General features: G+C 34.3%; 1 protein-coding gene and 1 long non-coding RNA gene across 2 annotated transcripts; both read left to right on the top strand.

Moving 5' to 3' along the window:
- Positions 1-6,114: 6,114 nt before the first annotated feature.
- Positions 6,115-7,792, top strand: LOC123909068. Its single transcript, XR_006809811.1, has 3 exons — positions 6,115-6,835; positions 7,227-7,282; positions 7,536-7,792. It is a non-coding gene; the product is annotated as an uncharacterized LOC123909068 (long non-coding RNA).
- An 11,579-nt stretch (positions 7,793-19,371) lies between these two features.
- On the top strand, positions 19,372-21,918 carry LOC123905334 (protein FAR1-RELATED SEQUENCE 5-like). The gene is made up of 3 exons (XM_045954942.1): positions 19,372-21,517; positions 21,605-21,768; positions 21,850-21,918. The coding sequence occupies exons 1-3, from the start codon at positions 19,372-19,374 to the stop codon at positions 21,916-21,918; spliced, it is 2,379 nt and encodes a 792-aa protein (XP_045810898.1).
- Positions 21,919-23,095: the final 1,177 nt, after the last annotated feature.

The following is a 23,095-nucleotide window of genomic DNA, read 5'->3' on the forward strand; positions in this document are numbered from 1 at the left end:
GCACAAAAATGAATTAAAACAATATATATATATATATATATATATATATATATATATATATATATATATATATATATATATATATATATATATATATATATATATATATATATATATATATATATATATATTAGTTAAGAATAATAATCATATATATCCAATTAATTTATTAAACACAAATTCTTAATAATAATTAACTTACTCTGTGGTGGTATATGGCATGATGAGTCTATCATACCGGTCAACCAACAATTCATGTTGAGGAGCTAGAAGTGCAATTTCGGCAATTTCCTCATCCTCGTGGTTATCATCGTCGTTGTAGGAGTCGTACTCCTCTTTCACACCATCTACAGTTCGAGACTTGGGCATACCCTCCAAGTATCGATTCCGAACAACGCGACGGGGTAAAGCACGTCTACGTCCTCCGCGTCCGACGCCCGGTGGTGGTGGAATATCATCAATGTCATCATCAACATTGTCATCATCGAAATTTTCTTCATCTGGATTCATCTATAATAAAGAAATATATGACAAATATATATATATATATATATATATATATATATATATATATATATATATATATATATATATATATATATATATATATATATATTGTTTTATAATTCATCATCATTAAACGATAAACAAATGCAACCAAAAACAAATATTCAAGTACAACGATTAATATTATTACAACGCGAGTAACTATATTATAAAATTAATTGTCATCCCAATCTGATACATCTTCATCATCACTGCCTTCATCATCACCATTAGCTTCGACGTCCTCTTCATCAACATCACCATCAGAAGGTACTTCTTCGGCTTCTTCTTGTACACAAAGTTGATTAAAAGTTTCAACTGCAATGACATCATCAACATTGGACATCTTATCTTCCTGATATGGTTCATCTTCACGTTCATCTATCTCATTTTTTTCAATCAGACCCCTTGGTTTTGATGTTATTGCGGCACACCAACCTCGCTTATCCCTCGTAGTCGATGGATAAGGGACATAGTGAACTTGTCTGACGTTATGAGCCATAGCAAACGGATCATACAATGGATAATGTTTGTTCATTTTTATGTCCACGGTATTAGTCTTTGAATCATATCTGGTACCTCTATTTGAAGGATCAAACCATTTACAGTAAAACAACACGACTGTTTTCTTGTAATCAAGGTAATTGTATTCGAATTCAAATATATTCTCAATAACACCGTAAAAATCTCCTTCACCATTTTCAGTCACACCTTTCATACACACTCCACTGTTTACTGTTGTTTTTCCTTCACTCCAACTGTGTGTCTCAAATCTGTAACCATTGACAAAGTAGGTGTGCCATTGTTTAACGATTGACTTTGGGCCATCAGATAAGTTTCTCAAGTGTTGTATGATACGAGTTGCGGGTGTTTGTTGGTACATGTATTCTTTGAACCATGCAGGAAATTGCGAATTGATTTGAGCAGAAGTATGTTGTGTTAAAAACATCCTAAGTTATTAAATATCGTTAGTTATAAGTGAACTTAATTGGAATAAATAATTATTTATTAATTAATTAAATATACTCACTGTAAATAGGGCTCGACTTCATTGCAATTAATCAGCAAGTGAACATGCGCCGAATATAGAACTTTGTCACCAGGATACAACACTTTCTCACCACCACCATTACGACCAGGCAAGCTGAATATTGACATGTTTAATGGGTGAATTCTCACAGGCCGAGATGTTTCAGTTTCATTGCGAATATGGCTTGATGACAACGTGTCTTTGAAGTAATGCGAACAATAGTAAATTGTTTCGCGGTGTAAGTATGTTGCACAAATTGAGCCTTCGACCCTAGCTTTGTTTTTCACGGCACGTTTTGCATAACCCATGAACCTTTCGAACGGGTACATCCATCTATATTGAACCGGCCCACCAAGTCTAGCCTCATATGCAAGATGTACCACAACATGCTCCATAGAATCAAACAAGGCAGGAGGAAATATTCTCTCCAACTTACACAAGATCAGTGGAATGTCATTTTCCATCTTGATGAGATCAGCCTCTCTTAGCGTTGTCGAACACAAATTCTTGAAAAATTGACTGATTTCAATAAGCGGATTCAATACATGTTGGGGTAAAGAACTAAATGCAATCGGAAGTAAAGTCTGGAAAAAAACATGACAATCATGACTTTTCATCCCACGCATCCTTCCGTGGTCAACATCAGCGCATCTCGCCAAATTCGACGAATAACCGTCCGACATCTTCACTTCTTTTACCCATCGACAAACAGATTTTGCTTCGTCAGGAGATAAAGTATAGTTTGCACGAGGTTTAAGAAGTTTGCCGTTAGATGTCTCCAACAACAACAGTTCGTTACGTTTGCAATACAACCCTATGTCTCTCCTCGCGTTGTCATTATCTTTCGTTTTTCCTTTGACATTCATGACAGTGTTAAATATATTTTCAAACACATTTTTCTCAATATGCATAACATCAAGGTTGTGACGTAAAAGGTTGTCTTTCCAATACGGCAGATCCCAAAAGATACTTCTTTTTGTCCAGTTGTGCGTTTGTCCATAACCACGCGGTTTAGAGGCAACACCACCTACAACCTCAACCTTTGGAATATCTTTCACTTTGTTCCAGACTTGTCGGGATGTCAAATAATCTGGTGGATCACGAGTCTCGGTCTCACCATGAACAAAAGCATTTTTATTTCTTCTAAACGAATGATCAGTAGGCAAGAACCGACGATGACAGTCAAACCAAGTAGCCTTCCCACCGTTGTGTAACCAAAACGCTTTGGTGTCCATCATGCAAATAGGACATCCTAGTTTACCATGTGTCCCCCATCCAGACAACATCCCATATGCAGGAAAATCATTAATGGTCCACATCAAAGCTCCTCTCATATTGAAATTTCGTTTTTGATTGATATCATACGTCGCAACACCGTTCCACAATCTCTTCAAATCATCAATCAAAGGTTGTAAATAGATATCAATACCAACAGTTGGACTAGATGGGTCTGGTATTACAGCGGCTAAAAACATGTAAGGTTTTGACATGCACATGTCAGGAAGAAGATTGTACGGGGTAATCAGAACAGGCCAACATGAATATGGAGTGGCTGATACTTGAGTATATGGTGTAAATCCATCTGAGCATAACCCAAGTCGGACATTCCGTGGCTCCGAAGCAAATTCGGGATAAACTTGATCAAAATGCTTCCAAGCCATTCCATCAGAAGGATGTCGCAACTCACCTGACATTTTTCTCCTTTCATAGTTTTCATGATGCCATGTCATTTTACTGGCAGTTTGCATCGATGCATACAACCTTTGTAACCTTGGTATTATGGGTAAATAGAACATCGCCTTTCTTGGGATTGGCTTCCTTCAGACTGACTGTGAATTTCTTGTTACACGATATCTTGGTTCTTGACAAAATTTACATTCAAGTAATGCACCGTCAGCTACACCAAATTCGTTGCTATAGTACAACATACACCCGTTAACACAACAGTCAATTCTCTTCGCTCCGAGTCCTAACTTTGCAACCAATTGTCTTGCTTCATAATAATTTTTTGGCAAATCAAGAGGGCGGTCTATTGTTATATCCAACATCAGTTTCGTTATCAAGTCCATGGTGTATTCTGAAACAAGACATTCAGACTTGATACCCAAAAGTCTAATACACACCGTTAACATCAGCGTCATATTCATCATCAGCAGGGTCGTCGACATCATTTGGCACATAAATCGACGTATTAAACCCAAGGGCATTAGTTATCATATTGTCCATCTCATTAAACGGATCATAATGTTGATGATAATATTCGGGAACAACAACGGGCTGAAAAACACTGCTTGAAGCACGATTTTGATTCACGAGAACAATCGTGGAACATCCCTCGCCATGACTTGACCAAACCCAATAATTAGGTTGGAATCCCTTTTATAAATGAGACCTAATTTCATCTTCGCTACGTATTCTTGTACATCGACAAAGTACACACGGACATCTAATTCCCCCTTCACATATCACAATGTCATTATATTTTACTGTATTGATAAACATTTCGACCCCTATTTTAAATTTCTCTTTAACCCGTCCCCTCTTTCCAGGATTATGTCTATCGTACATCCAATTACGATTGGTAAAATCCATATCTGCGTAGTTTAATTAATATATAATTAGATCAATGTATTAAATTTATTACTTTATTTTTCAAAAGTATTTTGGACATATATATGTCTACTCAACAATAACATATATTTATAGTTGTGTTTTATGATTTCAAAGAATACTAACTTTTTATTTTTATTTTTTGACGCAAATTATAAACTTTTAACATTTTATTTTTAAAGTTTATGGTTTATTAAATCTAAAAAATACTAAGTTTTTTAGTTGACAAAACTACCGACTTTTAACATATATATTATAATTTTTTTAAATATAATTTTTTTCTTTTTTTAAATACATAGTAATAATAAAATGTTAGTAACAAATTACCAAGTACTAATAAATAACTATTACTAAGTGTACGGTAAAAAAAACTATCACTAAGTATTATAAATTAAAATTACATATATTACTTACTTGGGTGCCGGGTAGAGTCTTACTTGGCGCGCTTCTAACCACAAACTCCGCTCCTAACCCACGACCTCCGATGACCACGAGAATTTGCTAATAAAAATGGTAAACAACAAATATTAGAACATATACATTTAAATAACAAAGCAAAAATTTTAACTTTAAAAGTAAAACACAAACACTTACCACTTTTTGGATGGAGATATGAAAATTACATTACTTTTTTAAAAATACACAAACTGTTAAAATTTTTCTTTTTTAAAAAGAATTTTTTAAAAATTTCGTTTTTTAAAAAAAAGAATATAAATATACTGTTTTTTTGAAAAAAAAAATACTTATTTAAAAAAAAAATTACTGTTTTCGAAATAAACAAAATTAAATATATTTTTTTAATTTTTTTTACAAAAACAATAATTTTTATACTTAGTGATAAGAAAATATTAGTAACAAATTACAAAGTATTAATTAATAACTATTACTAAGTATACGGTAAAAAAAAACTATCACTAAGTATTATAAATTAAAATTACGTTACTTACTTGGGTGCCGAGTAGATTCTTACTTGGCGCGCTCCTAACCCACGAACTCCGCTCCTAACCCACGACCTCCGATGACCACGAGAATAAGACTTGCTAATAAAAATGGTAAACAACAAATATTAGAACATATTCATTTAAATAACAAAACAAAAATTTTAACTTTAAAAGTAAAACACAAACACTTACCACTTTTTGGATGGAGATATGAAAATTACATTACTTTTTTAAAAATACACAAACTGTTAAAATTTTTCTTTTTTAAAAAGAATTTTTTTAAAATTTCGTTTTTAAAAAAAAGAATATAAATATACTGTTTTTTTGAAAAAAAAATACTTATTTAAAAAAAAATATTACTGTTTTCGAAATAAACAAAATTAAATATATTTTTTTAATTTTTTTTACAAAAACAATAATTTTTATACTTAGTGATAAGAAAATATTAGTAACAAATTACAAAGTATTAATTAATAACTATTACTAAGTATACGGTAAAAAAAAACTATCACTAAGTATTATAAATTAAAATTACGTTACTTACTTGAGTGCCGAGTAGATTCTTACTTGGCGCGCTCCTAACCCACGAACTCCGCTCCTAACCCACGACCACGAGAATAAGACTTGCTAATAAAAATGGTAAACAACAAATTTTAACTTTGTAAAAATTTTAAGACACAAACACTTACCACTTTTTGGATGAAAATATGAGAGTTAAAAATATGAAATTTAAGAGAGAAGTTAGAGAAAATTTAGAGAGAGAATGGAAATGTAAAAATGAAGTGAAGTGTAGAATGAATTTGTTGAAGAATTATAAATAGGAGAAGTGAGTTAATGTTGTTTCCAACGGTCAAAAATTTAATTTTCGTATAATTCAAACATTACTGACGGCCCCTGACCGCCATAAATGTCCAACGGTCATGCATTACTCACGGCCTGAAGCCGTCGTAAATGCTCCCACTTTTCCTTCCTTCAAGATGCGTTACTGACGGCCCCTGACCGTCACAATTGTCAAACGGTCCATTCATTACTGACGGCCTGCAGCCGTCGTAATGTGTCACACCTTTTCCGTCTTTCAAGAAGCATTACCGACGGCCCTTGACCGCCACAAATGCTCATTTTGACCGTTTTGAATTTTTACGTCCTCCAAGATGCATTACTGACGGCCATTATACATTATTGACGGCTGGGAGCCTTCAATAACTCACAAATACATTACTGAGGGCCTTTAGCCCTCAATAAGTTTGGTCAAGAATAACATGTTTTCTTGTAGTGTGTGTGTGTGTATTTAGTGTAGGATATTTGTTTGTTGAAAATGCTATTGTGGTGCATAATTGTATGCCTATGTGTAAGTCGTTTGAGTTCTGTTTAGTGTAGATTCAAGTGTGAATTGTGAAACTAGTAATGAATTTAAAATTATAACTGTGAAGTGTAAATGTTGAAGTTCTTCAATACTAGTTTCATTTTGTTTTGCTAGTTCTCAGTGTTTTATTCTTATTTTTCAGTTCTTTCATATGTGAGGAGATCATATACTGGTGATATTTACCACGTCTTTAAAAAAATCATACAGGTACCAAGCTACCAAGCTTACTTTGCACATGTAACTTATTTTATGGTAAAACTTGTATGTATCTGCAATTGTAAATGATTCAGGAAGATAATAGGTATGCCTCAAATCACACATTGGGAATGGATCTGCCACTCTTAGGTAAGTTTTAACTCAAAACACTATATATTAGTGTCCTTTTCTCTATTTTTCTGAAGTTCCAGATTACTAGTCCTGCATAATATTAGAAGTTTGGTATGCTTATTTTGTTCTTCTATTATTTTGAATGACTTGTGAAAGATACATTCATCATGACCTTGTAAATCATTCGTATACAAGTTTTAATTACTTAAATTTATATTGTTTCGTGGTATTATGTTCCAAGTTTCAACTAGCAAGTTTCATATTTTGCCTTTTATTATAGTACCAGTATATTTTTGTTCAATATGAACAATTTTCAACAAAGATAGCATATTTGGCATTGTATGAACTCTCTCCTATTGACAAGTCTTAATTCATAACATTTTGGTTCTCTTGCTTTCTAAATGTTCAGGTAAACAACAAGTCAGACTGGGGCCATGTCAGTGATGCCATAGTTGTTTAGCTAAGGTATGTTATGTAGGTTCAATTAGGAATTTGGACATGTGACACTAAAATTTTAGAGTAATGAGGATAATCATAATGTCCCCAAGGTCATAATACTATTTTTCCTCTAAAAAAGATTATTTGTAAATGGGCTATTGAAACACTAGAATGAATTATGAGCATGCTGATGCACCAAAGGATGCATTATCAAGCAAATGCCTATGTACTTGATTTCTTGTACATTTATTATATACAATGACTATGTTTTATTATACAGGTAGTTTGAGGCCTTCCTTTTTCAATGAAGTGGGTGGTTCTCATCAAGTGATAAGTCGTAGAAGAAAGTAGGGCTAGAGTTTGACAATATCTTTTGTATTGGTCTTTGTGTTTGTACTAAAATTTGTCATTGATTTTCTCATAAGAAAGTATGGCCAAAGTTTGACAATATCTCTTTTGTAGTGGTCTTTGTGTGTGTACTATTCAATTCGGATTTGTCTCGTAGTCGGCTTCGTATTGTTTATGAAATGAATGTATTACAAGAGTTTTTATTTTATTAGAGTTTGCCTTGTGTGGTACATCACTATTTTTGTTTTTTACATTAATAATATATGTTTTGAAAGTCTATATATATATATATATATATATATATATATATATATATATATATATATATATATATTGGTACTATTTTAAAAGTTCAAGAGCAAGTTGTCAAACAAAAAAAAATGCAATTTATTGTAAAAAAAGACCAATTTTAATAAAAGGGACATGATTAGTCAAAAAAAAAAAAGGAAGGACATACAATAGCGTTTTATAAAGGGGCGCTATTACAAGTTGGTCCAGACAAGGAATTATAATAGCGTTTTATAAACGCGGGCGCTATTATAAATAATATATAACAACGCTTTTATAAAAAAGTGCTATCGAAAGCCGTCTCGATAAGCCTGTTTCTTTGCGCGGGGGTACATACTACAACGCTTTTTTGTAAACCCGCTATTAAAGGTGCACATCTGATAGCGCTTTTAAAACGCTATTATAGGCACCCAGACCTATAATAGCGGTATCAGTAATAGCGTTTTTAACCGATGTTAAAAGTTTAAAAAATGCTATTAAACACCTATTTTTGTTGTAGTGTAACCTTCTGCTTCAGAAGATTTGGCTGGCTTTCTACCTTCTGAGTCTCAACCTTCCTTTTTGATCCTCTTCTCCTCAAACTGTGAAGATCAGTAGTTGGTTTAGGAGGCACCATTTCCCTTGTCACTTCATGACCTTCTTTTCTGAGTTATTCCAAGTAGTTCTGAATAACTTCTTCATAATCAAGTTCTGAGATGATTAGATAATTATCCATATAAAAGGGATCACTAGTGCAAACTTGAAAGTCTTGCTGAGGTTGAACTACATTGGTGTTGATGATGTGCATCTTGGTCAAGAAGTTAGCAGACAAAACTTCTGGTCTAATTTCATTAGCAACAAGTTCAGGATTGTATTTCTTAATCAGCTTTAAAATCATGCACTGAAAGAACAACTCAGACAGAAGTCTAGGATGAACAATATAGGTTCTCCTCTGAGTCTTGCTGAAATGAATAGCTTCACAAATCCTTTCAAACAGGTAATCTCCCAGATTAACCTTCTTCTCAATCAGAATGAAGTAAATGAGATGACGATGCGTCCAGGAGATTGTATCAGTACCACCTATTCTAGGACAGATAGATGATATGATAATCTTGAACAGAACTCTGCATTCGTTCGTCATTCCTTTGACTTTACCCTTCTGAGAGATATCCAAAAACATCATGTGAAGGAGATCATCCCTGTACCTTGTATCCTTCTCAAATGCATCCAGAATCAGACCTTTGTCATCTAAACCCAGCAGCTCGTTGAAGGGTTCCTTAGAGTAGATTAGATTCAAACCACAGACGTTTGACCTAATCTGAGTACCAGTGAATTCAATGAGACCCATTTCTTTCCTAGATTTACCTTTCAGACTAGGATTCTTCTCAATAGCTTGTAGTTCTTCTTGTTTCGCTTCATACTTCGTGAAAAGCTTAGCTTTCATCCAGAAATGCTTAAGAAGATCAGGATAAATTGGACCGTTCAGCATATCAAAATATCTCTTCCATCCTTGTTTAGCGAAGTATGGTTCCACATCAAAGTTATTAGCTTTCAATCCTTCAAAATCAACCATCTTCTCCGAGACCAGCGTAAGCAAAGATTCTTGAAATTCCATTTCATTACCGGTGTAATCTAGATTCTTTCTTAAATATGGAGGAATACCAAGAGGATTCATTGAAGTGGACATGTTGAGGTTTAGGGTTGGGTTGAAGCTAACAAGAGAGAAAGAAATTTTTGTTGAAGGTTTAGAGAGAGATGAAAGTGTAGGTTGTGAGAGTGAAAATTGTGCAAGTATATAGTGAAAGTTTATTTAAATGCACAAACGTAACATAAAAATGGCAAATTTGGGAAGTTACGCTTATTTGACAAAAGTTTGAATATCAAAATTCATCATAAACCACCCATTACCTGACAGGCACAGGCCACGTGTAAAAAATTATTTAGTAACTGCCATCTTAGTGGACAACAGTTAAGCAGTGAATGTTAAACGTTTTCCACTTAGATAGGTCAGAGCCTCTGAGTTGAAAAGATCCTATCAGAGGTAAATACTTCAAAGCTTTTGCCTTCAGATAATCTGATGCAGAAGTTCTGACATATTTAACCTCTTATACTTTAGAAGCCAAAAATATTATTCAGAGATTGAAAACATGTTCAGATGTTTCTTTATAAAATCAAATCTTTCAACAGGTAAGGCTTTAGTAAATATGTCAGCCCATTGATTTTCAGTATCAACGAACTTAATATCTATTATACCTCTCTGAACATAGTTTCTGATAAAATGATGTTTAATTTCAATATGTTTGGCTCTAGAGTGAAGGATAAGGTTTTTAGATAAATGAATGGCTGCAGTGTTATCACAATATAAAGGAATATTGTGACTGCTTACTTGATAATCCTCTAACTGATATTTCAACCAGAGTAGTTGTGTGCAGCACTTAGCTGTTGAAATGTATTCTGCTTCTGCTGTTGATAATGCTATGGTAGTTTGTCTTTTACTAGCCCAGGAGATAAGGTTTTCACCAATAAAGTGGCAATTGCCACTTGTGGATTTTCTTTCAATCTTATCTCCAGCATAATCAGCATCACAGAAAGTAATCCAAGATTAGTTGTTCCTTTCAGATACCTAAAGATTCTCTTTACAGTAGTAAGATGAGATTCTCTAGGATCTGACTGGAATCTTGCACACAAGCAGACACTGAATAAAATATCAGGCCTTGAAGCTGTCAGATAGAGTAAAGAACCAATCATACCTCTGTAGACCTTTTGATCTACTTTTCCTTCATCTTCTATTTTGCTCATGTTGGTTGTTGAGTGCATGAGAGTGTTCATTATCTTGCAATCATCTAAGTTGAACTTCCTCATAAGTTCCTTAGTGTATTTGGTTTGATGAACATATGTTCCTTCATTCTTCTGATTAATTTGAATTCCAAGAAAGAACTTCAATTCTCCCATCATGCTCATTTCAAATTCATCCTGCATTATCTTAGAAAAATTCTTGCACAAGGAGGCATTAGTAGAACCAAAGATAATGTCATCAACATATATTTGAATGATTAAAATGTCTTCTTTGGTTGTTTTTCTGAAGAGTGTACAATCAACTTTTCCTTTCTCAAAACCCTTTTCAAGAAGAAAATTACTGAGTCTATCATACCAAGCTCTTGGAGCTTGTTTCAGACCACACAATGATTTCTTAAGTCTAAAAACATGTTTTGGGTTTGAGATATCTTCAAAACCAGGAAGTTGTTTGACATATACTTCTTCAGAAATAAAACCATTTAAGAATGCACTTTTAACATCCATTTGATACAAAGTTATTCCATGATTGACAGCATAAGATAAAAGTAACCTGATTGCTTCAAGTCTAGCTATTGGTGCAAAAGTCTCAGTGTAGTCAATCCCCTCTTGCTGACTATACCCTTGAGCAACCAATCTAGCTTTGTTTCTTACCACTTCACCTTGCTCAATTGGAAGTGGGAATGGATTGAACACATACTTGAACCCTAGGGTACGTGGTTCGATTCCCACGGAAGGCAAAAACTCTACTAGTGAGGGGAGTAGAGAAGATCGTGAGGTGGCAGTGCCGGGACCACCTAAGGTGGTGGGGCCTGGGCTGTTACAGTTAGGGAATTGCTTTTCTATGAAAGATCTGGGTGAAGCAGCCTATAGAGATAGATCTCAGAAACTGCTTGGCTTAAGTCAAAGTACATACATAGATAAAGTGCTGAGACGCTTTAATATGCATGATTTCAAGAAAGGATTCATTCTTATGCAGCATGACTTGTGTCTTTCGAAAACACAATCCCCTTCGTCTAAGGAAGAAAGGGATCGCATGAGTAAGATTCCTTATGCATCAGCTATAGGATCTATCATGTATGCCATGATATGTACTCGTCCAGATGTTTCATATGCCATAAGTGCAACGAGCCGATATCAGTCTGATCCTGGTGAGGCTCATTGGGTAGTTGTCAAGAATATCCTTAAGTACTTAAGAAGGACTAAGGACTCATTCCTAATATATGGAGGTCAAGAAGAGCTAAATGTAATTGGTTACACTGATGCTAGCTTCCAGACAGATAGGGATGAATTTAGATCGCAGTCTGGCTTTGTGTTTTGCATAAATGGTGGCGCTGTGAGCTGGAAGAGTTCAAAGCAAGATACAGTTGCTGATCCTACAACGGAAGCTGAGTACATTGCCGCATCAAATGCAGCAAAGGAAGCTGTTTGGATAAAGAAGTTCATTATTGAACTTGGCATATTCCCTAGCACTGTGGATCCCATTGATCTGTTTTGTGATAACAATGGCGCAATCGCACAAGCTAAGGAGCCTATATCTCACCAAAAGTCCAAACATATACTCAGGCGCTATCATCTTATTCGAGAAATAATTTATAGAGGAGATGTGAAGATATGCAGAGTACCAACACTCGACAATGCTGTTGACCCACTTACAAAACCTCTTGCTCAGCCGAAGCATGAGGGTCATACTAGGAGCATAGGTATTAGGAGTATGCCTGATTGACTCTAGTGCTAGTGGGAGATTGTTGGTGTAAGCCCTAGAGGCCAATTATTTATGATTGCATGATACTTGTATTGAATAATTCATTTATTAAATAAAGGCTCTTCTTTATTATGTTTATGTGTTAAAATAATAAAGTCCCTAGAATAGTTAGTTCGTTAAGTGGAACGTTAAGTATGACTTAATCGTGAGAATCCATTAAACATAAGAACACTATTCTTAAAGCATCCGTAGTCAAGCTTTAAAGTGAAATGGGATAACATTAAAGCATAGAGGCTATTATGTTGGTAGACTGATGATCACATCTCACGGATCATAGATAAAGAGTTATCAAGTCTTCACATAGATATAAATGTTAAGGGTAACATTTGTATCGGATTGACCCACCGTGAGAATACTACATAGTGTGTTATGAAATGTCATAAGATATTCTCATAGTGATAAGTGGTGTATTCCACCCTTCGACCTGAAATCACTATGTACCCTAGATGTAGGAGTGTATTACCTTGTTGCCATTCAAACGTTATCCGTAACAGGATGACTATAAAGTTGGTTGATGGGTATTCCACGAATCATGCTGAGGGACATGAGTGACCTAGATGGAATTTGCCCCTCCTACATAACAGGAGATATGTCTATGGGCCCAATATTGAACTTAGCAAGGGTGACATACTATGCCTTGTGTTCAATATAGACATAGGGTAAAAAGGGTAATTATACACAAGATATTTATCACGGAAAGGTTTGTCAGATCACGTGACATTCTTGTGACTTGGGTAGCAGTGATGTGTTGCTAGATACCGCTCACTGTTTATAATATTGAGATTAATATTATTGCCAACGTCATAGGAACCTACAGGGTCACACACATAAGGACAGTTAATGACGGGAGAAATAAGTATGACTTATTAGTGGGATGCGATTAGTAACAGTAGGTTATTGGGCTTGCGAAGTCCAATAACCGCTTTGGCCTGAAGACAACATAAGAAGCTCTATAAATAGAGCCTTATGCAATTCAGTCTGGTGGTCACACACATAATCCGAATTTTGGAGAAACCCTAAAATTCTCTAAAACCCTAACCGCACTAAATCTCCCTCTACCGTCGTCTTGCAGCTAGCACTAAGAGGTGAACGAAAACTGTTCGTGTGGACCGGCTAGAGGTGCTGCGATCGTGCGGTGCTTGTGATCAACTCAGAATTGAGGAATTTGTTCTTCAAAGGTAATAACCGAAACCCTGATCATGTCCATTCGCAAGGATCCATCGAAGGAAAATTTAAATTTCCGCTGCGTTTTACATCTCTGTTTTGCTACGATTTTCCTTCAAGGAAGACTTCTCAGAATCTTCTGAACATGGTCATAGGTAGTGTAACTTCTCTTCAGAACCTTGAGACCAGATACAAGAGTATGAAATCTTGTGAACATGGTTTCAATATCTTCATCTTTTTCCATGGTGAAAAGTTCATACTGCCTTATCAAGAGACTAGCTTTAGCCTCTTGAACTTTCTCATTACCATCATAAGTTGCGCACATAGAATCAAAAATTGATTTAGCAGAAGATTTGTTCTCAATCCTGACATAATCCTCATGTCTGATAGCACCAACAACAATATCCTTAACTCTGTGATGCTTAGTATAGAGCCTTAGGTTAGCTGGTGTAAGTAACTTTCTATGCTCAATGGATAACCTTCCATGTTCATTCAAGTGCTCGAAAGTTACTCCCAGCTCAACCAAATCCCATAACTCATGATCAATGACAGTGATGTTACTGTAGAGCCTTTCCTTCCACCATTCAAATAATGAAGCATCACCATTGAATACAGGGGCTTTTCTATTGCCACTATGTTTATATGATTCATTATTCAAATAATCATGACCAAAGGCAGCTCTACCACCACTACCTTCACCTGCACCACTAGTACCAGTTCTAGTTGTACTTTCTTCTCCAGACATGATGTTTTCACGATCTTTACTGTCTCACTGTTAAGTGAAAGTAACAGACCAGAGCTCTAGATACCAATTGAAGGTGTGAAAACACAAGAAGGGGGGGTTGAATTGTGTTTTAGGTAAGTTAAAACTTTTTCAAAGTTCTTAACTTAACTAAGCTCGCAGCGGATAAGAGCAATAACAATAACCAAGATCAGAGAAAGAGAAAAGCACACAACAGATTTATACTGGTTCCTCTCACAAAACGAGAGTAGTCCAGTCCCCTTGCACTTCCAAGGGATTTCACTATAATCACACAAGATTACAATTGCTCAAGCACACAGCAAGAGACTTCACCACAATGCTCAAGCACACAGCAAGAGATCGACTTCTCAAACTTACAAAAGTAAATAAAGTTCAATGATTGTAATACAAATGCTCTTAAGAGAACCATTAAGATAAAATACAATGAGTACACAAAGACTTCAGAGTATTTAGACAAAGAGTGAAATTCTCGATTCAGAGGTTGAGAGCTTGTATACGTGAATGAGGAATTGTTCGTGCGTGTTTTTATATATTGCAATTCACTTCTTCTAGTGTATATATTACTGAGAAAGAGTCGTTGCAAGATGACCGTTGATGGAGATAACCTTTTGTCTTCATGCATCTGTCTTGATGCAGTTTGGATGTTACTAAAACTAAGTAAGAGTTTCAGTAACTTTGACCATGTGCAGAGAAGACTTTCCTTATTCAGCTAAGAAGTCAGACGAGTCACGTTCTCCCTTATGGACAGACAAAATGTAAGTAGCTGTTCTGATCAAGGTTGAGAGGTCCTTTTCTTCATTGGTAAGAGAGTTGACCTTCAAATACGAATCTTCACACAATCCAAGATAACATCAGAGTTTGATTAACTTCTGAGTTGACAAGTTCTGAGGTCTTCATCCTCTGATACATGTAACTTCTGAAGATTCTTATTCTCTGAGATTCTTGAGAGACTCTGAGAGTTAACTTCTGAGTTGTCTTCAGAGCTTGCCTGTATCTAAGTTCTGCACACTTAAAATAAATTTTTAGTATCTCCAATTATACATTTAATACTTTGTTATCATCAAAACCTTAATAGATTTAGGGGCAACAATTTTTAAATCAATTTTGTTCCAACAATTGTTAGTCCAATTATATGAGATTGAAACGTCTAATTGAGAAAATTTGAATTTCTTAATCATAATCAGTAAAATAAGTGGAGACCGAAAGACTCTTTCATAGGAACTAGTTTGGCAGAATTACACTACAGGTCCTTTATCTTATTTTCCTGTAACACTTTGGTCCTTTATATTTTTTTTGTAACGTTTTGGTCCTTTATCTCTCAATACGTGAACACTTTGGTCCTTTTCGTCACTTCCGTTTAAGAAGATGTTGATGTGTGTTACTGAGTTGTCAATAAAACTTAAATAAACATGTTTCTACGTGGAAATTCCACCTTGTCACACTTTCTTACTCTATAAACAGATAAAATTGGGGGAAACCAATTTATGAACCCTAAAACGAAATTAGGTGAAATTGCAATTCTCAATGGCTTCAATCCGCACCAGTTCTTCGAATTCCAGAAGCTACAATAACTCTAGGTACAATACGAGTTTCATTCGGAATGATTTGGCACCAGACTGCTTATGTCAAGTGAAAGCTGTGATTCGAATAATAACCAAAGAAGGTCCAAACAAAGGCAAAAAATTTTGGGGCTGTAGAAACTTTGTGGTGAGTTTATGGTTTTCCAAATTTATGTTTATGGGTTTTTTAATTCTAGTTAATTTATGGGTTGTCAAACAAGTTGATGGGTTGTGAATCATATGAATAACGTTAATTTGATTTTGCACAGAGTCGTGAAGTTGATTGTGGTTGTGGATTTTTTGATTGGTACTCAGAGTCAGAGCATGAAAATCAAACACGATGCGGAGAATGTTTACAGAAAGATCTGGAAAATGCGACGCTAAAAAAGACCATAATGAAGATGCACGAGAATGAAAAATCGACAAAGAATAATATGAAGCTTCTTATTCTTATTTGTTTATTGTTAACTTTAATTTGTGTAATGTTTATGTGGCTTTTAGTGTTGATGAAATTTTAGATTGCATAAACTTTTGTCAATTGTAAAGGTTTATGCCAACTTCAAATTGTGTAATGCTTAAGGTATGTCAATTTGTGTAATATTGATGTTATGACAATTTGTTCAATTCGTAGTGAACATTACATTTTCTCTGATTGCGTTAAATGACTAGTGTCAGGATGAAAGTGAAAAAGATAAAAGAAACAAAGGATAAAACTGTTACCAATAAAATGATTAAAGGACATAAATGTTTCAGATAGGAAAAATAAAGGACCTAATTGTTACAGATAGAATAAATAAAGGACCTAATTGGTACAGATGTAAGCAACAAAGGACCTAATTGGTACAAATGTGAAATAAGATTTGCTCCAGTGTCTGGGTGGAATCTTCAACAAATACTTGAATGCATCAATATTATTTGTTTTGATTTCGTTCATCTCTCTTTGCCATGCTTGTGCATAGCTTGCATTGGCTGCTTTCCACATCAAGTCTTTAAGCTTTTTTCCAGGAAACCTTTTTTTGAAGTTATCACAGAGGTGTCTAACACAAAACCTGTGTTCAACTCCAGGAAGAAGCTCTTGCATAGCAGGTAACAGCCCCTAACATAAACAAATAAAAAACATGTTCATACAATAAAATAGAAATTATAACTTTTTTAAAAAGAGTAAGATAAATATCAATGTACCTTTTGTTGGTCTGAAATGAAAGTGAATGTTTTGAAGATGCGTTGGCCACCTAGATCATTAACCAACAAATCAAGGAACCAAGCCCAAGAATCCTTTGTTTCGCTTTTTCACTTCTCTGCTTCTCTGCTTCTGCGTTCTCAAATTGTTTGTAACGGTGTTTTTTTTTTTTTTTACTTATCTAACGGTGTTAAACTGTATTAAATCCACGTCAGTAGTAAAATAGACACGTCATCATTTTTCTGCACGAAAATGACGAAAAGGACCAAAGTGTTCACGTATTGAGAGATAAAGGACCAAAACGTTACAAAAAAAAGATAAAGGACCAAAGTGTTACAGGAAAATAAGATAAAGGACCTGTAGTGTAATTCTGCCAACTAGTTTTATAAACCATTATGTTTGGTCTAGTGGTAATAGACTTGCGTAATATGCATGAGGTCATAGATTTGATTTTCATTGACAACATTGTAAAAAAAAAAAAAATAGGAACTAGTTTTCTTAAGTCATGGCTAGTGTCCAACTAAATGAGATTGAATCTCCACAAGTGTGATCGGGAGGAGGCTATAACCACTTAATGATAAAATTGACCCCGAATCAATTTAGACGATTCAATATAAGGATAAAAAAATAAATTTTATTTATTTATATATTTAACTTGTTTCCACGTGGCATTTTTAATCCACCTTGAATTTAATTATCAAAATTTTAAAAATTCGTAAAAAAAATACATTAATAAAAAATTCATTTATTGTGTTAGAAAACATAAATCTTTTTCTAATTATCATAATTTTTTTAATTATCATAATTTTAAACATAAATCTTTTTCTGCAAATACAAACATGAATCAATCTTCTTCCCAAACCCAGATTTGGGTTGTTTCATATCAAGACGAAGAACACGAAATTGAATTATGGGTTTAAAAAAAAAATAGAGAATGTGCTTCAAACAGAATGATCCAAGTGATAATCATAAAGGAGAAAGAGATGACCAGAAACACAAAGATTCAAATTATAGTTTCAACATAATGTTTATTTTTTATTTTTTTATTTTTTGAAATTATGTTTTTTTATTGTTACAAACTTCATAGTACCTTTTCACATAATTTTTCAATTAACCGGCTTGTCGTCAAAACTATATTGCGGCGCGCTGAATGAAGCGAGAGTGGAGAAAGGGGAAAACGTCAGGTTGTCCGTTGGGAGCGAAAAATGCACAAATCTGGGAGAGGGAAGGTTCGGTGTCACAGTGATGACAACCTTATTGCTATAGGGATTTTGATTTCTCGAGATTGATTTAGCTAAGAAACATATATAATTGGATGAAGGCAACCTTGTTCCCATGAAAAGGAATAGAAAAATGGATAGTTTTCTAATGTTGAGGATGATGCACATCTAAGAGAGAGAAAAAGGAGTCAGGAGAGAGATGACCGGTATGAGTGATGCTGCCGGACAAGAGAGAATTGAGTTAGAAGGAAAAATCATGCATGTGTGGAGGACTCATGGTATTATCGTGGATCACAAATTAATCTAAAGCTTGTCATTCCTTGTCCGAGAAACTCTTGCTTAGGAACAAACATAACACCTAAATTTTAGGCACAACCAATGCAATTGTGACAACTCATAAAGAGCTACAGTTTTAAATCTTTTTTAATTTTTATTAAAAAAAAATTTCATCTTGGGAGGGAGAATCCCACGTTTCTCCCGCTATTTCTATTTTAGGGTGCTTTTCTTTTCTTCTTTTTTGAATACAGGGGTGCTTTCATTTGTATATCATCATCTCACACTCATTTCTCCATGGTTTAATTTCACTTGTTGGTCTCCTTTTAGCATTAAAACTCATTCTCCTTTCTCTATTTTTACTGTTCATCCTGGTAAGAACTTATTTTCCTCTTTTGTTCTTCAATGAATAACCTTTTTTATTGTGTGGAATTTTTTTGCTTTATGTTCGTAGAATAAGCTCCATGTTGTTCACCAAGTTATACTTTTTTTTTTAATCAATCAACTTTCTTCCTTATTTAAATATAGTTATAACTTTTTAATGTCTTTACATCTAGTTTTTTGAGTGATTGAAATTATCATTATCACTTTAGATGAAGAGATGTTCTTTTGAAAGTTGTTTTCAAGGATGGGATAGAACAGGTTAATATTGATGAAATCAAAAAGGATTAAAGAGGCATTTTTAATATAAATCAAATTTCTTAAGTTTTATTGAATTCAATTTGTTTATGTGGTACTCATCACTTAATGACTACATACATCTATATTTATTTGTAGGATCAATATGCAGGATAATGAATGTCAACCAGTTGAAATTGACAAGTACAAAGATATTTTTCTTGGTCAAGTTGTGCATAGCAAGGATGAAGCTTATAACCTATACCAAGAACATGGCTTCAAAATGGGTTTTAGTGTAAGAAAAGGAAAGGAACTGTATTATGATAATGATAAAAAGAACACACGTTTGAAAGATTTTTATTGTTCCAAACAAGGGTTTAAGAACAATGAACCTGAAGGTGAAATCGCAAGTAAAGTCACTTATCAAAGGGCTGATTCAAGAACAAATTGTAAAGCGATGGTGCGATTTAATGTCAGTAAGGATGGAGAATGGCGAATTACTAAGTTTATAATGGATCACAACCATGAATTTGTGCCGCTTGAGCAAAGACATCTGTTACGCTCTTTCAGAAAAGTATCAGAAGCCAAAGGAGGTCTCATAAAGTCTATGGTGAATGCTGGTATGAAAGTTACTAATATCTGGAATTATTTGGGTGAAGAAGTTGGCGGATATGATAAGCTCGGTATGACGATGAAGGATATGCATAATTTTGTCTACACTGAAAAGATGAAATTAATTGAAGCTGGAGATGCCCAATCTTTAGTCAATCACTTGCAAAATAGACAAGCACAAGATGCCATGTTCTACTATAGTGTGCAGTTAGACCAAGAATCACGTTTGACCAATGTATTTTGGAGAGATGGCAAGTCCAGAGTTGATTACGATTGTTTTGGAGATGTTGTGGTTTTTGATACCACTTACCGCACTAATAAATATAATTTGATCTGTGCTCCTTTTGTTGGTGTAAATCATCACGGGCAAAATGTCATGTTTGGTTGTGCTTTTTTATCCAATGAGACTTCAATTTCTTTTAATTGGCTATTTAAAGTGTTTTTGGAGAGCATGGGAAACAAACAACCAAAAACAATCTTTACAGATCAAGATGGAGCCATGGCTAAAGCAATCGGAGAGGTAATGCCGAATACAACTCATCGATTATGTTTATGGCATATATCTAAGAATGCACCTTCTCATTTGGGTGGTGATCTTAAATCTGATCTGAAGTTTCAAAGTTTGTTTAGAAAATGCATGTCAGGTTGTGATTCAAAAGAAGAATTTGAAAGCACTTGGAGTGATATGATTAATGAGTACAAGCTTCAAAATCATACGTGGTTGAGCGGTATGTATAAAATTCGACATAAATGGAGCACCGCATATAGCAAGGATGTGTTCTCTGCTGATATCAAGTCATCTCAAAGAAGTGAGAGTACAAATAGTGTGTTGGGCGACATTACTGGGAAAACAACTGGTCTTAGTCAATTCATATTAGCATTTGAGAAGATGGTAAACAAGTGGCGACAATTAGAGACTGAAAAGGAATTCAAAAATAGCCAAAGTATGCCTCCCCGCATCATAAATATCAGCGAAACTTTGCGACAGACATCTATGATATACACACACAAGATTTTCAAACTTTTTTTGAATGAATATCTTACTGGAACTGGTGGAAGTACTTCAAAAGACATTGGGGGATCTGATAATTTGTCATATCATGAAGTGAGTTCAAATCACATGTCTAATAAGAAACATATTGTAACATTTGACTCCTCTGCTACATCGATTAGTTGTAGTTGTCGAAAGTTTAACACTATGGCCATTCTTTGTAGCCATGCTTTAAGAATTTATAACATCAAAGGTATTTTAAGAATACCTGACCAATACTTTTTGAGAAGATGGTCAAAAAAGGCAAGGTCTGTAGTTTATGATCACATACATGAGAGTGCAAAAGAAGATTCTCTCTCAAAAAATGCAATGAACAATGACGACGGCGATTCCATGATCCTTTACCGCAATGCTATTATGAAGTTTTTTTATAATCTAGCTTTGGATAGTCAAGAACACAAAGAAACTCAACAGATAATGTGGAAATTGCTTTATAATGGAGCTCAGAGTGTGCAGCAATGCATTAGTGAGCTCAATTTGAATTTAAAAGGAACAACTAGTGACAACAATTTCACTCAAAATGAGGATACTGAACATGCTGCAATTTGTAACCCTCTTCCTGCACAAACTAAAGGAATGTCCTATACTCGCAAGAAAGGACATTTTGAAAAAAGGAAAGGATCAACAACAAAAGAAAAGCAACCTAAAAGTGAGTTGGTTTATTATATTCGAAGTATACTTTCATTATTTATTGGATATGCTTAATAAATTGTTCTGTTAAATTTTTTTATCACAGAGAAAAGAAAGAAAGATAACTTTTGTTCCATTAATTCTTCCATGGATGGGCCTTCTAATGTTCACAGTAACATAGACAACACTTTGAATGTTCCATTTACTTCTTTTGGTGCACCACCCATTCCATTTACTAGTATGCTACAAGGAACTAACTCATTAGTTCAGGTATGTAGATAATGAAAACATGACTTTAATCAAAACTTAAACATGTGTGCTTGCTCAAGTATTCAATTTTTTTGCATGCAGGAATCTTCAAATCACAGGTTTCCTCCAAGTAGTGCTTTCCAAGATAGACAAGCACTTGAAAGAAATTAGAGAAACTGAAATGGGCTGCTGGTTTTTTGTGTGCAGAAGATGATTATATCCTAATATTGGTCTGGCTATGCAGTAACTCTGGTTTAAGAGAAGTTTTTTTTGAAGACATGGTTAAGAGAAGTTGAAAGCTCAATTTTTGTGTTCTAGTTATGTAGTGGCCTGCTTCTATTCTATATTATGTTGTGAATAGTTTTTGTTTAACATCTCTATTGATGTACAAATTGTAGGTCATATTTTTTGGTTGTGCTCTAGTTCATGTATAGTTTGTGCCACATTAAAATGAGCAACATGAGCAAACAAGCTAAATCTATACTAATTGTAATATATTAAAATATGCAAGTTTATATATCAAATTTGGCCCTCTGATATCTATTAAACAAGGAACTATTTTACTTTGTTCTTGAATTTTATAGCATGTTATAGTTCAACAAACCCAATATTTCAGCATCCCAAGATTCAACATCTTGATGCAAACATAATTTCATTGGATTCCAAATTATATATGTTGCAAACTCAAAACATAGAAATAACAAGAGTAACCAGGGAACCACAATGATAAAAACAAAATGATTTCATTGTCATTGATGGATAAAACTCATACAAGAGAAACAAAATCTTTCAATTACATTAAATGTACCTAATAATAACAATACACACAAATTGTCAAGGAATAAACTAAAAATGGAAGTGTCAATGGAAGCCAACATTTGAGAAAAGGTTCACCGATTTCTGGATTTCTCGATTTTCCGCCAATAAGTGATTTCTCGATTTTTCCAAACTCATATTCCTCCACCAATCAAAAATCAAATAGAATTGGGATGAAAAGGTTCACCATAGAGCCCGTAAGAAATCCTAAGATCCAATTTGATTCTTAACTAATTGAAAATAATTGGAACCCTAAAACCCAAAATCATCCCCCCAACCTCTACAAAATACATGGTTAAAATCTTGAGTTCTTCGCTGATATCTTCTTAGGCAGAGGTGTGAACACGGCGGCAGAGTGGAAAGGCAAGGAAAAATTTGAGAAGAAATTTCATATGGTACGAGAACTTGCTGAAAGAGAGAAAGAAGTTTTGTTTTTGTTTTTCTTTCAGAAAAGAGAGTGATATCACGTGTTTCCTTTTCATCTGTTCTTTTATGAGCTGTCAAGACTTTATTAGTTGTGCCTAAAATTTAG

This window comes from Trifolium pratense, linkage group LG2 (assembly GCF_020283565.1).
Source record: "Trifolium pratense cultivar HEN17-A07 linkage group LG2, ARS_RC_1.1, whole genome shotgun sequence".
Lineage (NCBI taxonomy): Eukaryota > Viridiplantae > Streptophyta > Magnoliopsida > Fabales > Fabaceae > Trifolium > Trifolium pratense.

What these genes read in the sequence shown, in the direction of transcription:
- LOC123905334 (XM_045954942.1), top strand. Translation starts at nt 19,372, where the DNA reads ATGCAGGATAATGAATGTCAACCAGTTGAAATTGACAAGTACAAAGAT. An exon ending in AAAAGAAAAGCAACCTAAAA is followed by an intron (nt 21,518 to 21,604) that starts GTGAGTTGGTTT and finishes TTTTTATCACAG; the next exon opens with AGAAAAGAAAGAAAGATAAC. An exon ending in GAACTAACTCATTAGTTCAG is followed by an intron (nt 21,769 to 21,849) that starts GTATGTAGATAA and finishes TTTTGCATGCAG; the next exon opens with GAATCTTCAAATCACAGGTT.